The 12,756-nt window shown below is 53.1% G+C and overlaps 1 protein-coding gene across 1 annotated transcript in view; it reads right to left on the reverse strand.

Annotated features, from left to right (window-relative positions):
- exoc6b (exocyst complex component 6B) overlaps window positions 1–12,756 on the reverse strand; it is a 178,021-nt gene that overhangs the window by 19,849 nt on the left and 145,416 nt on the right. The window contains exon 18 of the mRNA XM_055911912.1: window positions 10,044–10,223. Coding sequence (XP_055767887.1) covers window positions 10,044–10,223 — 180 coding nt within the window. The remainder of the gene's footprint in view (window positions 1–10,043; window positions 10,224–12,756) is intronic.

Raw genomic sequence — 12,756 nt, forward strand, 5'->3', positions numbered from 1 at the left:
CATTCAGTTAGGGCCAAGGGGAAGGGGTCAAATCCATACAGTTAGGGCCAAGGGGAAGGGCTCTAGGGGGTCAAATCCATACAGTTAGGGCCAAGGGGAAGGGGTCAAATCCATTCAGTTAGGGCCAAGGGGAAGGGGTCAAATCCATACAGTTAGGGCCAAGGGGAAGGGCTCTAGGGGGTCAAATCCATACAGTTAGGGCCAAGGGGAAGGGCTCCAGGGGTCAAATCCATACAGTTAGGGCCAAGGGGAAGGGGTCAAATCCATACAGTTAGGGCCAAGGGGAAGGGGTCAAATCCATACAGTTAGGGCCAAGGGGAAGGGGTCAAATCCATACAGTTAGGGCCAAGGGCTCTAGGGGGTCAAATCCATTCAGTTAGGGCCAAGGGCTCTAGGGGGTCAAATCCATACAGTTAGGGCCAAGGGCTCTAGGGGGTCAAATCCATACAGTTAGGGCCAAGGGGAAGGGGTCAAATCCATACAGTTAGGGCCAAGGGCTCTAGGGGGTCAAATCCATTCAGTTAGGGCCAAGGGCTCTAGGGGGTCAAATCCATACAGTTAGGGCCAAGGGCTCTAGGGGGTCAAATCCATACAGTTAGGGCCAAGGGCTCTAGGGGGTCAAATCCATACAGTTAGGGCCAAGGGCTCTAGGGGGTCAAATCCATTCAGTTAGGGCCAAGGGCTCTAGGGGGTCAAATCCATACAGTTAGGGCCAAGGGCTCTAGGGGGTCAAATCCATACAGTTAGGGCCAAGGGCTCTAGGGGGTCAAATCCATACAGTTAGGGCCAAGGGCTCTAGGGGGTCAAATCCATACAGTTAGGGCCAAGGGCTCTAGGGGGTCAAATCCATACAGTTAGGGCCAAGGGCTCTAGGGGGTCAAATCCATACAGTTAGGGCCAAGGGCTCTAGGGGGTCAAATCCATACAGTTAGGGCCAAGGGCTCTAGGGGGTCAAATCCATACAGTTAGGGCCAAGGGCTCTAGGGGGTCAAATCCATACAGTTAGGGCCAAGGGCTCTAGGGGGTCAAATCCATACAGTTAGGGCCAAGGGCTCTAGGGGGTCAAATCCATACAGTTAGGGCCAAGGGCTCTAGGGGGTCAAATCCATACAGTTAGGGCCAAGGGGAAGGGCTCTAGGGGGTCAAATCCATACAGTTAGGGCCAAGGGGAAGGGCTCTAGGGGGTCAAATCCATACAGTTAGGGCCAAGGGGAAGGGCTCTAGGGGGTCAAATCCATACAGTTAGGGCCAAGGGCTCCAGGGGTCAAATCCATACAGTTAGGGCCAAGGGGAAGGGCTCTAGGGGGTCAAATCCATACAGTTAGGGCCAAGGGGAAGGGCTCCAGGGGGTCAAATCCATTCAGTTAGGGCCAAGGGCTCCAGGGGTCAAATCCATACAGTTAGGGCCAAGGGCTCCAGGGGTCAAATCCATACAGTTAGGGCCAAGGGCTCTAGAGGGTCAAATCCATACAGTTAGGGCCAAGGGGAAGGGCTCTAGGGGTCAAATCCATACAGTTAGGGCCAAGGGGAAGGGCTCTAGGGGTCAAATCCATACAGTTAGGGCCAAGGGGAAGGGCTCCAGGGGTCAAATCCATACAGTTAGGGCCAAGGGGAAGGGCTCCAGGGGTCAAATCCATACAGTTAGGGCCAAGGGGAAGGGCTCCAGGGGTCAAATCCATACAGTTAGGGCCAAGGGGTAAGGGGTAGTTATTTAGTTATTTGTGAGCGAATTGGGACCTGGTGTTAATCACAGAGGATGTCGCTTGCGTCCCAAATGGCACACTATTCCCGCGAGTAGTGCACTATAAAGGCGATTAGGGTGCCATTTGGGACGCAAGCGACATCCAAAAGTTATGCTTCCAAAAGTTAAAAAGGTGTCTGTTGAGGGGAGTCCCAACCTCAGAGCAAACTCTTTTACTCTTCACCCAATCAGAATCTCTTTCAGACTTTCAGGAGCTGTCAATCAATCAGAATCTTTTTCAGACTTTTAGGAGCTGTCAACCAATCAGAATGTCTTTCAGACTTTTAGGAGCTGTCAACCAATCAGAATGTCTTTCAGACTTTTAGGAGCTGTCAACCAATCAGAATGTCTTTCAGACTTTTAGGAGCTGTCAACCAATCAGAATGTCTTTCAGACATTTAGGAGCTGTCAACCAATCAGAATGTCTTTCAGACATTTAGGAGCTGTCAATCAAACAAAGTGTCTGTCCATCAGAATAAGTAAGAGCAACATCAGACACTCAGTCCATACATGTATTCTTGACAAAACCCAGCGACCGTGCATCACGCTCATGCTCTGTGGTCTTGTTACGGTCAGTAACACTCAAACTGTACTTACCGGCAGTCTAGCGTGTTCTATGGCACTACCCTGCAGGAAAGAGAGCAGGTAGGGGGTTCAAGGGTGAAGGGTCATCCTCAAAAAAGGAGTCCGAGGTCAAACCGCTTTCTCAATCTCGTTAAATCAAACGTTTAAACGGTGGCGTGCAGCGAAATTCTTATGTTACTAGCTCCTAACAATCTAAAACTATTTAAAATGTAACGGGGAATACATTTTTAAAAAGAAATCAAGAAGGGCGAATCGGATTAACAACCAAAAAAAGGACTGTAAGCATTAATAACATGCAATCTATATACGTATATGAATATATAGAGAAGGAGATATTAGACTCAGCTATGAATCCAGTACATAATAGGACTCTCAAACACACTTTCACATGCGTTAGTAGTAGAGGTCTTCAGGGGTCCAACAGACCCGGAATTCAGAGATCAGAACCCGGGACCCCTGCGTTAGTGGTAGAGGTCTTCACGGGTCCAACAGACCCGGAATTCAGAGATCTGAACCCGGGACCCCTGCGTTAGTAGTAGAGGCCTTCACGGGTCCAACAGACCCGGAATTCAGAGATCAGAACCCAGGACCCCTGCGTTAGTAGTAGAGGTCTTCACGGGTCCAACAGACCCGGAATTCAGAGATCAGAACCCGGGACCCCTGCGTTAGTAGTAGAGGTCTTCACGGGTCCAACAGACCCGGAATTCAGAGATCTGAACCCGGGACCCCTGCGTTAGTAGTAGAGGTCTTCACGGGTCCAACAGACCCGGAATTCAGAGATCAGAACCCGGGACCCCTGCGTTAGTAGTAGAGGTCTTCACGGGTCCAACAGACCCGGAATTCAGAGATCAGAACCCGGGACCCCTGCGTTAGTAGTAGAGGTCTTCACGGGTCCAACAGACCCGGAATTCAGAGATCAGAACCCGGGACCCTTGCGTTAGTAGTAGAGGTCTTCACGGGTCCAACAGACCCGGAATTCAGAGATCAGAACCCGGGACCCCTGCGTTAGTAGTAGAGGTCTTCACGGGTCCAACAGACCCGGAATTCAGAGATCAGAACCCGGGACCCCTGCGTTAGTGGTAGAGGTCTTCACGGGTCCAACAGACCCGGAATTCAGAGATCAGAACCCGGGACTTTTGTCTTGGATCTGGGTCGGGTCTGATATAAATGCCACGAGTCTCGGGTATGTGCTATTAAAACGTATTGACCGATGAGTCAATGAGTACTGCGTGAGCTTGTTATTCGTGTCCAACTGAAACTGGTTCTGACCGCTTACGTCACGTGCGCTTCCTTCTGATGAGCGAGAGAGAGACAGTAACAGGAGCGTTGGCCACTATGGGTTGTGAAGACGGAGGCCTTTTCAGTAAAATGAAAGTTAGAGGTGAATGAGTATAGTGAAAAGCAGCCTACAAGGGGAATGTCCTTTGGGACAAGTGTTATAATGGGCAAAGATGAGAAAAACTTTGGCCTGATGGACTGTGTCCAAACTCCCTATTCAGGTTTAATGTCATTTTCAAACTTTACTTTATATTTCCTATCATCGGTTTCATTATTATAATTATAGTAAGTCTATTTAATAATCTAATCCAGTTCTTTATATATGCAAAAAAGTATTTTGTTTCATTTTGTTGATACATGTTCAGTGGTTAAATTAAGATCGAACTGTCTATTTAATTAGCATTAAAATAGGCATGTTGTATAATATATACCAGTAGCCTATTACAATTTTTTGCAATATTAGCCTGTTCAACTTTTCTAACGGTGTAAATCAGTTCTCCAGGCTTCTTTTCCTTAAATTCATATTTTTATATTAATATCATACAGTGGACCCATGAGCCTATAGGCCTATACAGTTGAAGTCGGAAGTTTACATACACTTAGGTTAAAACTCGTTTATCAACCACTCCACAAATTTGTTGTTAACAAACTATAGTTTTGGCAAGTCGGTTAGGACATCTACTTTGTGCATGACACAAGTGATTTTTCCAACAATTATTTACAGACACAGTGAATTCTAAGAGAAATAATCTATCACAATTCCAGTGGGTCAGAAGTTTACATACACTAAGTTGACTGTGCCTTTAAACAACTTGGAAAATTCCAGAAAATGTCATGGCTTTAGAAGCTTCTGATAGGCTAATTGACATCAATGAGTCAATTGGAGCTGTACCTGTGGATGTATTTCAAGGCCTACCGTCAAACTCAGTGCCACATTGCTTGACATCATGGGAAAATCAAAAGAAATCAGCCAAGACCTCAGAAAACAAATTGTAGACACCACAAGTCTGGTTCATCCTTGGGAGCAATTTCCAAACGCCTGAAGGTACCACGTTCATCTGTACAAACAATAGTACGCAAGTATAAACACCATGGGACCATGCAGCCGTCATACCACTCAGGAAGCAGACGCGTTCTGTCTCCTAGAGATGAACGCACTTTGGTGCGAAAAGTGCAAATCAACCCCAGAACCTCAGCAAAGGACCTTGTGAAGATGCTGGAGGAAACAGGTACAAAGTATCTATATCCACAGTAAAAAACGAGTCCTATATCGACATAACCTGAAAGGCCGCTCAGCAAGGAAGAAGACACTGCTCCAAAACCGCAATAAAAAAGCCAGACTATGGTTTGCAACTGCACATGGGGACAAAGATTTTACTTTTTGGAGAAATGTCCTCTGGTCTGATGAAACAAAAATAGAACTGTTTGGCCATAATGACCATCGTTATGTTTGGAGGAAAAAAGGGGATGCTTGCAAGCCGAAGAACACCATCCCAACCGTGAAGCACGGGGGTGGCAGCATCATGTTGTGGAATTGCTGCAGGAGGGACTAGTGCACTTCACAAAATAGATGACATTATGAGGAATTAAAATTATGTGGATATATTGAAGCCTGGTTCCTCTCTACCCAGTACAGCCAGTAGAGGACTGTCCACCCCTCAGAGCCTGGTTCCTCTCTACCCAGTACAGCCAGTAGAGGACTGGTCACCCCTCAGAGCCTGGTTCCTCTCTACCCAGTACAGCCAGTAGAGGACTGGTCACCCCTCAGAGCCTGGTTCCTCTCTACCCAGTACAGCCAGTAGAGTACTGAACACCCCTCAGAGCCTGGTTCCTCTGGTCTACCCAGTACAGCCAGTAGAGGACTAGTCACCCCTCAGAGCCTGGTTCCTCTGGTCTAGCCAGTACAGCCAGTAGAGGACTGGTCACCCCTCAGAGCCTGGTTCCTCTCTACCCAGTACAGCCAGTAGAGGACTGACCACCCCTCAGAGCCTGGTTCCTCTCTACCCAGTACAGCCAGTAGAGGACTGTCCACCCCTCAGAGCCTGGTTCCTCTGGTCTACCCAGTACAGCCAGTAGAGGACTGGTCACCCCTCAGAGCCTGGTTCCTCTGGTCTACCCAGTACAGCCAGTAGAGGACTGTCCACCCCTCAGAGCCTGGTTCCTCTGGTCTACCCAGTACAGCCAGTAGAGGACTGGTCACCACTCAGAACCTGGTTCCTCTCTACCCAGTACAGCCAGTAGAGGACTGGTCACCCCTCAGAGCCTGGTTCCTCTGGTCTACCCAGTACAGCCAGTAGAGGACTGGTCACCCCTCAGAGCCTGGTTCCTCTGGTCTACCCAGTACAGCCAGTAGAGGACTGGTCACCCCTCAGAGCCTGGTTCCTCTCTACCCAGTACAGCCAGTAGAGGACTGTCCACCCCTCAGAGCCTGGTTCCTCTCTACCCAGTACAGCCAGTAGAGGACTGGTCACCCCTCAGAGCCTGGTTCCTCTCTACCCAGTACAGTCAGTAGAGGACTGGTCACCCCTCAGAGCCTGGTTCCTCTGGTCTACCCAGTACAGCCAGTAGAGGACTGGTCACCCCTCAGAGCCTGGTTCCTCTCTACCCAGTACAGCCAGTAGAGGACTGGTCACCCCTCAGAGCCTGGTTCCTCTCTACCCAGTAGAGGACTGACCACCCCTCAGAGCCTGGTTCCTCTCTACCCAGTACAGCCAGTAGAGGACTAGTCACCCCTCAGAGCCTGGTTCCTCTGGTCTAGCCAGTACAGCCAGTAGAGGACTGGTCACCCCTCAGAGCCTGGTTCCTCTCTACCCAGTACACCCAGTAGAGGACTGGTCACCCCTCAGAGCCTGGTTCCTCTCTACCCAGTACACCCAGTAGAGGACTGGTCACCCCTCAGAGCCTGGTTCCTCTCTATCCAGTACAGCCAGTAGAGGACTGGTCACCTCTCAGAGCCTGGTTCCTCTCTACCCAGTACAGCCAGTAGAGGACTGACCACCCCTCAGAGCCTGGTTCCTCTCTACCCAGTACAGCCAGTAGAGGACTGACCACCCCTCAGAGCCTGGTTCCTCTCTACCCAGTACAGCCAGTAGAGGACTGGTCACCCCTCAGAGCCTGGTTCCTCTGGTCTACCCAGTACAGCCAGTAGAGGACTGGTCACCCCTCAGAGCCTGGTTCCTCTGGTATACCCAGTACAGCCAGTAGAGGACTGGTCACCCCTCAGAGCCTGGTTCCTCTCTACCCAGTACAGCCAGTAGAGGACTGGTCACCCCTCAGAGCCTGGTTCCTCTGGTATACCCAGTACAGCCAGTAGAGGACTGGTCACCCCTCAGAGCCTGGTTCCTCTCTACCCAGTACAGCCAGTAGAGGACTGGTCACCCCTCAGAGCCTGGTTCCTCTCTACCCAGTAGAGGACTGACCACCCCTCAGAGCCTGGTTCCTCTCTACCCAGTACAGCCAGTAGAGTAGTGAACACCCCTCAGAGCCTGGTTCCTCTGGTCTACCCAGTACAGCCAGTAGAGGACTAGTCACCCCTCAGAGCCTGGTTCCTCTGGTCTAGCCAGTACAGCCAGTAGAGGACTGGTCACCCCTCAGAGCCTGGTTCCTCTCTACCCAGTACACCCAGTAGAGGACTGGTCACCCCTCAGAGCCTGGTTCCTCTGGTCTACCCAGTACAGCCAGTAGAGGACTGTCCACCCCTCAGAGCCTGGTTCCTCTGGTCTACCCAGTACAGCCAGTAGAGGACTGGTCACCCCTCAGAGCCTGGTTCCTCTGGTCTACCCAGTACAGCCAGTAGAGGACTGTCCACCCCTCAGAGCCTGGTTCCTCTGGTCTACCCAGTACAGCCAGTAGAGGACTGGTCACCACTCAGAACCTGGTTCCTCTCTACCCAGTACAGCCAGTAGAGGACTGGTCACCCCTCAGAGCCTGGTTCCTCTGGTCTACCCAGTACAGCCAGTAGAGGACTGGTCACCCCTCAGAGCCTGGTTCCTCTGGTCTACCCAGTACAGCCAGTAGAGGACTGGTCACCCCTCAGAGCCTGGTTCCTCTCTACCCAGTACAGCCAGTAGAGGACTGACCACCCCTCAGAGCCTGGTTCCTCTGGTCTAGCCAGTACAGCCAGTAGAGGACTGGTCACCCCTCAGAGCCTGGTTCCTCTCTACCCAGTACAGCCAGTAGAGGACTGGTCACCCCTCAGAGCCTGGTTCCTCTCTACCCAGTACAGCCAGTAGAGGACTGGTCACCCCTCAGAGCCTGGTTCCTCTCTACCCAGTACAGCCAGTAGAGGACTGGTCACCCCTCAGAGCCTGGTTCCTCTCTACCCAGTAGAGGACTGACCACCCCTCAGAGCCTGGTTCCTCTCTACCCAGTACAGCCAGTAGAGTACTGAACACCCCTCAGAGCCTGGTTCCTCTGGTCTACCCAGTACAGCCAGTAGAGGACTGACCACCCCTCAGAGCCTGGTTCCTCTCTAGCCAGTACAGCCAGTAGAGGACTGACCACCCCTCAGAGCCTGGTTCCTCTCTACCCAGTACAGCCAGTAGAGGACTAGTCACCCCTCAGAGCCTGGTTCCTCTGGTCTAGCCAGTACAGCCAGTAGAGGACTGGTCACCCCTCAGAGCCTGGTTCCTCTCTACCCAGTACACCCAGTAGAGGACTGGTCACCCCTCAGAGCCTGGTTCCTCTCTACCCAGTACACCCAGTAGAGGACTGGTCACCCCTCAGAGCCTGGTTCCTCTCTACCCAGTACAGCCAGTAGAGGACTGACCACCCCTCAGAGCCTGGTTCCTCTCTACCCAGTACAGTCAGTAGAGGACTGGCCACCCCTCAGAGCCTGGTTCCTCTCTACCCAGTACAGTCAGTAGAGGACTGGCCACCCCTCAGAGCCTGGTACCTCTCTACCCAGTACAGTCAGTAGAGGACTGGTCACCCCTCATAGCCTGGTTCCTCTCTACCCAGTACAGTCAGTAGAGGACTGGCCACCCCTCAGAGCCTGGTTCCTCTCTACCCAGTACACCCAGTAGAGGACTGGTCACCCCTCAGAGCCTAGTTCCTCTGGTCTACCCAGTACAGCCAGTAGAGGACTGGCCACCCCTCAGAGCCTGGTTCCTCTGGTCTACCCAGTACAGCCAGTAGAGGACTGGTCACCCCTCAGAGCCTGGTTCCTCTCTACCCAGTACACCCAGTAGAGGACTGGTCACCCCTCAGAGCCTGGTTCCTCTCTACCCAGTACAGCCAGTAGAGGACTGGTCACCCCTCAGAGCCTGGTTCCTCTCTACCCAGTATAGCCAGTAGAGGACTGGCCACCCCTCAGAGCCTGGTTCCTCTGGTCTACCCAGTACAGCCAGTAGAGGACTGGCCTCCCCTCAGAGCCTGGTTCCTCTCTACCCAGTACAGCCAGTAGAGGACTGGTCACCCCTCAGAGCCTGGTTCCTCTGGTCTACCCAGTACAGCCAGTAGAGGACTGGTCACCCCTCATAGCCTGGTTCCTCTCTACCCAGTACAGTCAGTAGAGGACTGGTCACCCCTCAGAGCCTGGTTCCTCTCTACCCAGTACAGTCAGTAGAGAACTGGTCACCCCTCAGAGCCTGGTTCCTCTGGTCTACCCAGTACAGCCAGTAGAGGACTGGTCACCCCTCAGAGCCTGGTTCCTCTCTACCCAGTACAGCCAGTAGAGGACTGGTCACCCCTCAGAGCCTGGTTCCTCTGGTCTACCCAGTACAGTCAGTAGAGGACTGGTCACCCCTCAGAGCCTGGTTCCTCTCTACCCAGTACAGCCAGTAGAGGACTGGTCACCCCTCAGAGCCTGGTTCCTCTGGTCTACCCAGTACAGCCAGTAGAGGACTGGTCACCCCTCATAGCCTGGTTCCTCTCTACCCAGTACAGTCAGTAGAGGACTGGTCACCCCTCAGAGCCTGGTTCCTCTCTACCCAGTACAGTCAGTAGAGAACTGGTCACCCCTCAGAGCCTGGTTCCTCTGGTCTACCCAGTACAGCCAGTAGAGGACTGGTCACCCCTCAGAGCCTGGTTCCTCTCTACCCAGTACACCCAGTAGAGAACTGGTCACCCCTCAGAGCCTGGTTCCTCTGGTCTACCCAGTACAGCCAGTAGAGGACTGGTCACCCCTCAGAGCCTGGTTCCTCTCTACCCAGTACAGTCAGTAGAGAACTGTCCACCCCTCAGAGCCTGGTTCCTCTCTACCCAGTACAGTCAGTAGAGGACTGTCCACCCCTCAGAGCCTGGTTCCTCTAGATTTATTCCTTCCAGACAGTTTTTTCCACCGTGGCTTTACTTCTCATTTGCTCTTTCGTGTTTAGGCCGGGGATCTCTAAAGCACTGATCTGTAAAGGCCTTTATAAAAATAATTTGATTGATTGATTTATACTGACCAGCAGGTGTGTGAAGACAGAGTGTGTGTGTGTGTATGTGAGATACTAACCGGCAGGTGTGTGAAGACAGAGAAGGTGGAACAGAGGAAGGCGATGAGGTCACTCAGGTAGTCGCTCGGAGCCCCGCCCCCCTGGGCTGCTGTCCAATCGTAGTCTGCCAGCTGAAGGAACTGGTCGATCTTAGCGTTCAGATTGGTGTAGATCTCCTCCTCTGCTGCATGCCTCGCATCCTGGTGAGAGAGAGAGAGAGATTTAGGTCATTTAGCAGAAAAGGGAAAGGGGGGGGATACCTACATTCAACTGAAATGTGTCTTCCGCATTTAACCCAACCCCTCTGAATCAGAGAGGTGGGGGGGAGGCTGCCTTAATCGACATCCACGTCTTCGGCGCCCGGGGAACAGTGGGTTAACTGCCTTGTTCAGGGGGCAGAACAACAGATTTTTACCTTGTCAGCTCTGGGATTCAATCTTGCAACCTTACAGTTAACTAGTCCAACACTCTAACCACTAGGCTACCTGCCGCCTCTACACTCTAACCACTAGGCTACCTGCCGCCTCTACACTCTAACCACTAGGCTACCTGCCGCCTCTACACTCTAACCACTAGGCTACCTGCCGCCTCTACACTCTAACCACTAGGCTACCTGCCGCCCCTACACTCTAACCACTAGGTTACCTGCCGCCTCTACACTCTAACCACTAGGCTACCTGCCGCCCCTACACTCTAACCACTAGGTTACCTGCCGCCCCTACACTCTAACCACTAGGCTACCTGCCGCCCCTGCACTCTAACCACTAGGCTACCTGCCGCCCCTGCACTCTAACCACTAGGCTACCTGCCGCCCCTACACTCTAACCACTAGGCTACCTGCCGCCCCTACACTCTAACCACTAGGCTACCTGCCGCCCCTGCACTCTAACCACTAGGCTACCTGCCGCCCCTGCACTCTAACCACTAGGCTACCTGCCGCCCCTGAACTCTAACCACTAGGCTACCTGCCGCCCCTGAACTCTAACCACTAGGCTACCTGCCACCTCTACACTCTAACCACTAGGCTACCTGCCGCCTCTACACTCTAACCACTAGGCTACCTGCCGCCTCTACACTCTAACCACTAGGCTACCTGCCGCCTCTACACTCTAACCACTAGGCTACCTGCCGCCTCTACACTCTAACCACTAGGCTACCTGCCGCCTCTACACTCTAACCACTAGGCTACCTGCCGCCTCTACACTCTAACCACTAGGCTACCTGCCGCCTCTACACTCTAACCACTAGGCTACCTGCCGCCGCAGCACTCTAACCACTAGGCTACCTGCTGCCCCTACACTCTAACCACTAGGCTACCTGCCACCTCTACACTCTAACCACTAGGCTACCTGCCGCCCCTCCACTCTAACCACTAGGCTACCTGCCGCCTCTACACTCTAACCACTAGGCTACCTGCCACCACTACACTCTAACCACTAGGCTACCTGCCGCCTCTACACTCTAACCACTAGGCTACCTGCCGCCTCTACACTCTAACCACTAGGCTACCTGCCACCCCTACACTCTAACCACTAGGCTACCTGCCGCCCCTACACACTAACCACTAGGCTACCTGCCGCCGCAGCACTCTAACCACTAGGCTACCTGCCGCCTCTACACTCTAACCACTAGGCTACCTGCCGCCCCTGCACTCTAACCACTAGGCTACCTGCCGCCCCTGCACTCTAACCACTAGGCTACCTGCCGCCCCTACACTCTAACCACTAGGCTACCTGCCGCCCCTGCACTCTAACCACTAGGCTACCTGCTGCCTCTACACTCTAACCACTAGGCTACCTGCTGCCCCTACACTCTAACCACTAGGCTACCTGCCGCCCCTCCACTCTAACCACTAGGCTACCTGCTGCCTCTACACTCTAACCACTAGGCTACCTGCTGCCTCTACACTCTATCCACCAGGCTACCTGCCGCCCCTGCACTCTAACCACTAGGCTACCTGCTGCCTCTACACTCTAACCACTAGGCTACCTGCTGCCTCTACACTCTAACCACTAGGCTACCTGCCGCCCCTCCACTCTAACCACTAGGCTACCTGCTGCCTCTACACTCTAACCACTAGGCTACCTGCTGCCTCTACACTCTAACCACTAGGCTACCTGCCGCCCCTGCACTCTAACCACTAGGCTACCTGCCGCCCCTGCACTCTAACCACTAGGCTACCTGCTGCCTCTGCACTCTAACCACTAGGCTACCTGCCGCCCCTGCACTCTAACCACTAGGCTACCTGCTGCCTCTACACTCTAACCACTAGGCTACCTGCCGCCCCTCCACTCCAACCACTAGGCTACCTGCCGCCCCTGCACTCTAACCACTAGGCTACCTGCCGCCCCTGCACTCTAACCACTAGGCTACCTGCCGCCCCTACACTCTAACCACTAGGCTACCTGCCGCCCCTGCACTCTAACCACTAGGCTACCTGCTGCCTCTACACTCTAACCACTAGGCTACCTGCAGCCTCTACACTCTAACCACTAGGCTACCTGCCGCCCCTGCACTCTAACCACTAGGCTACCTGCCGTCCCTGCACTCTAACCACTAGGCTACCTGCCGCCCCTCCACTCTAACCACTAGGCTACCTGCTGCCTCTACACTCTAACCACTAGGCTACCTGCTGCCTCTACACTCTAACCACTAGGCTACCTGCTGCCCCTACACTCTAACCACTAGGCTACCTGCCGCCAATCCACTCCAACCACTAGGCTACCTGCCGCC

Source organism: Salvelinus fontinalis, unplaced genomic scaffold (assembly GCF_029448725.1).
Source record: "Salvelinus fontinalis isolate EN_2023a unplaced genomic scaffold, ASM2944872v1 scaffold_0106, whole genome shotgun sequence".
Lineage (NCBI taxonomy): Eukaryota > Metazoa > Chordata > Actinopteri > Salmoniformes > Salmonidae > Salvelinus > Salvelinus fontinalis.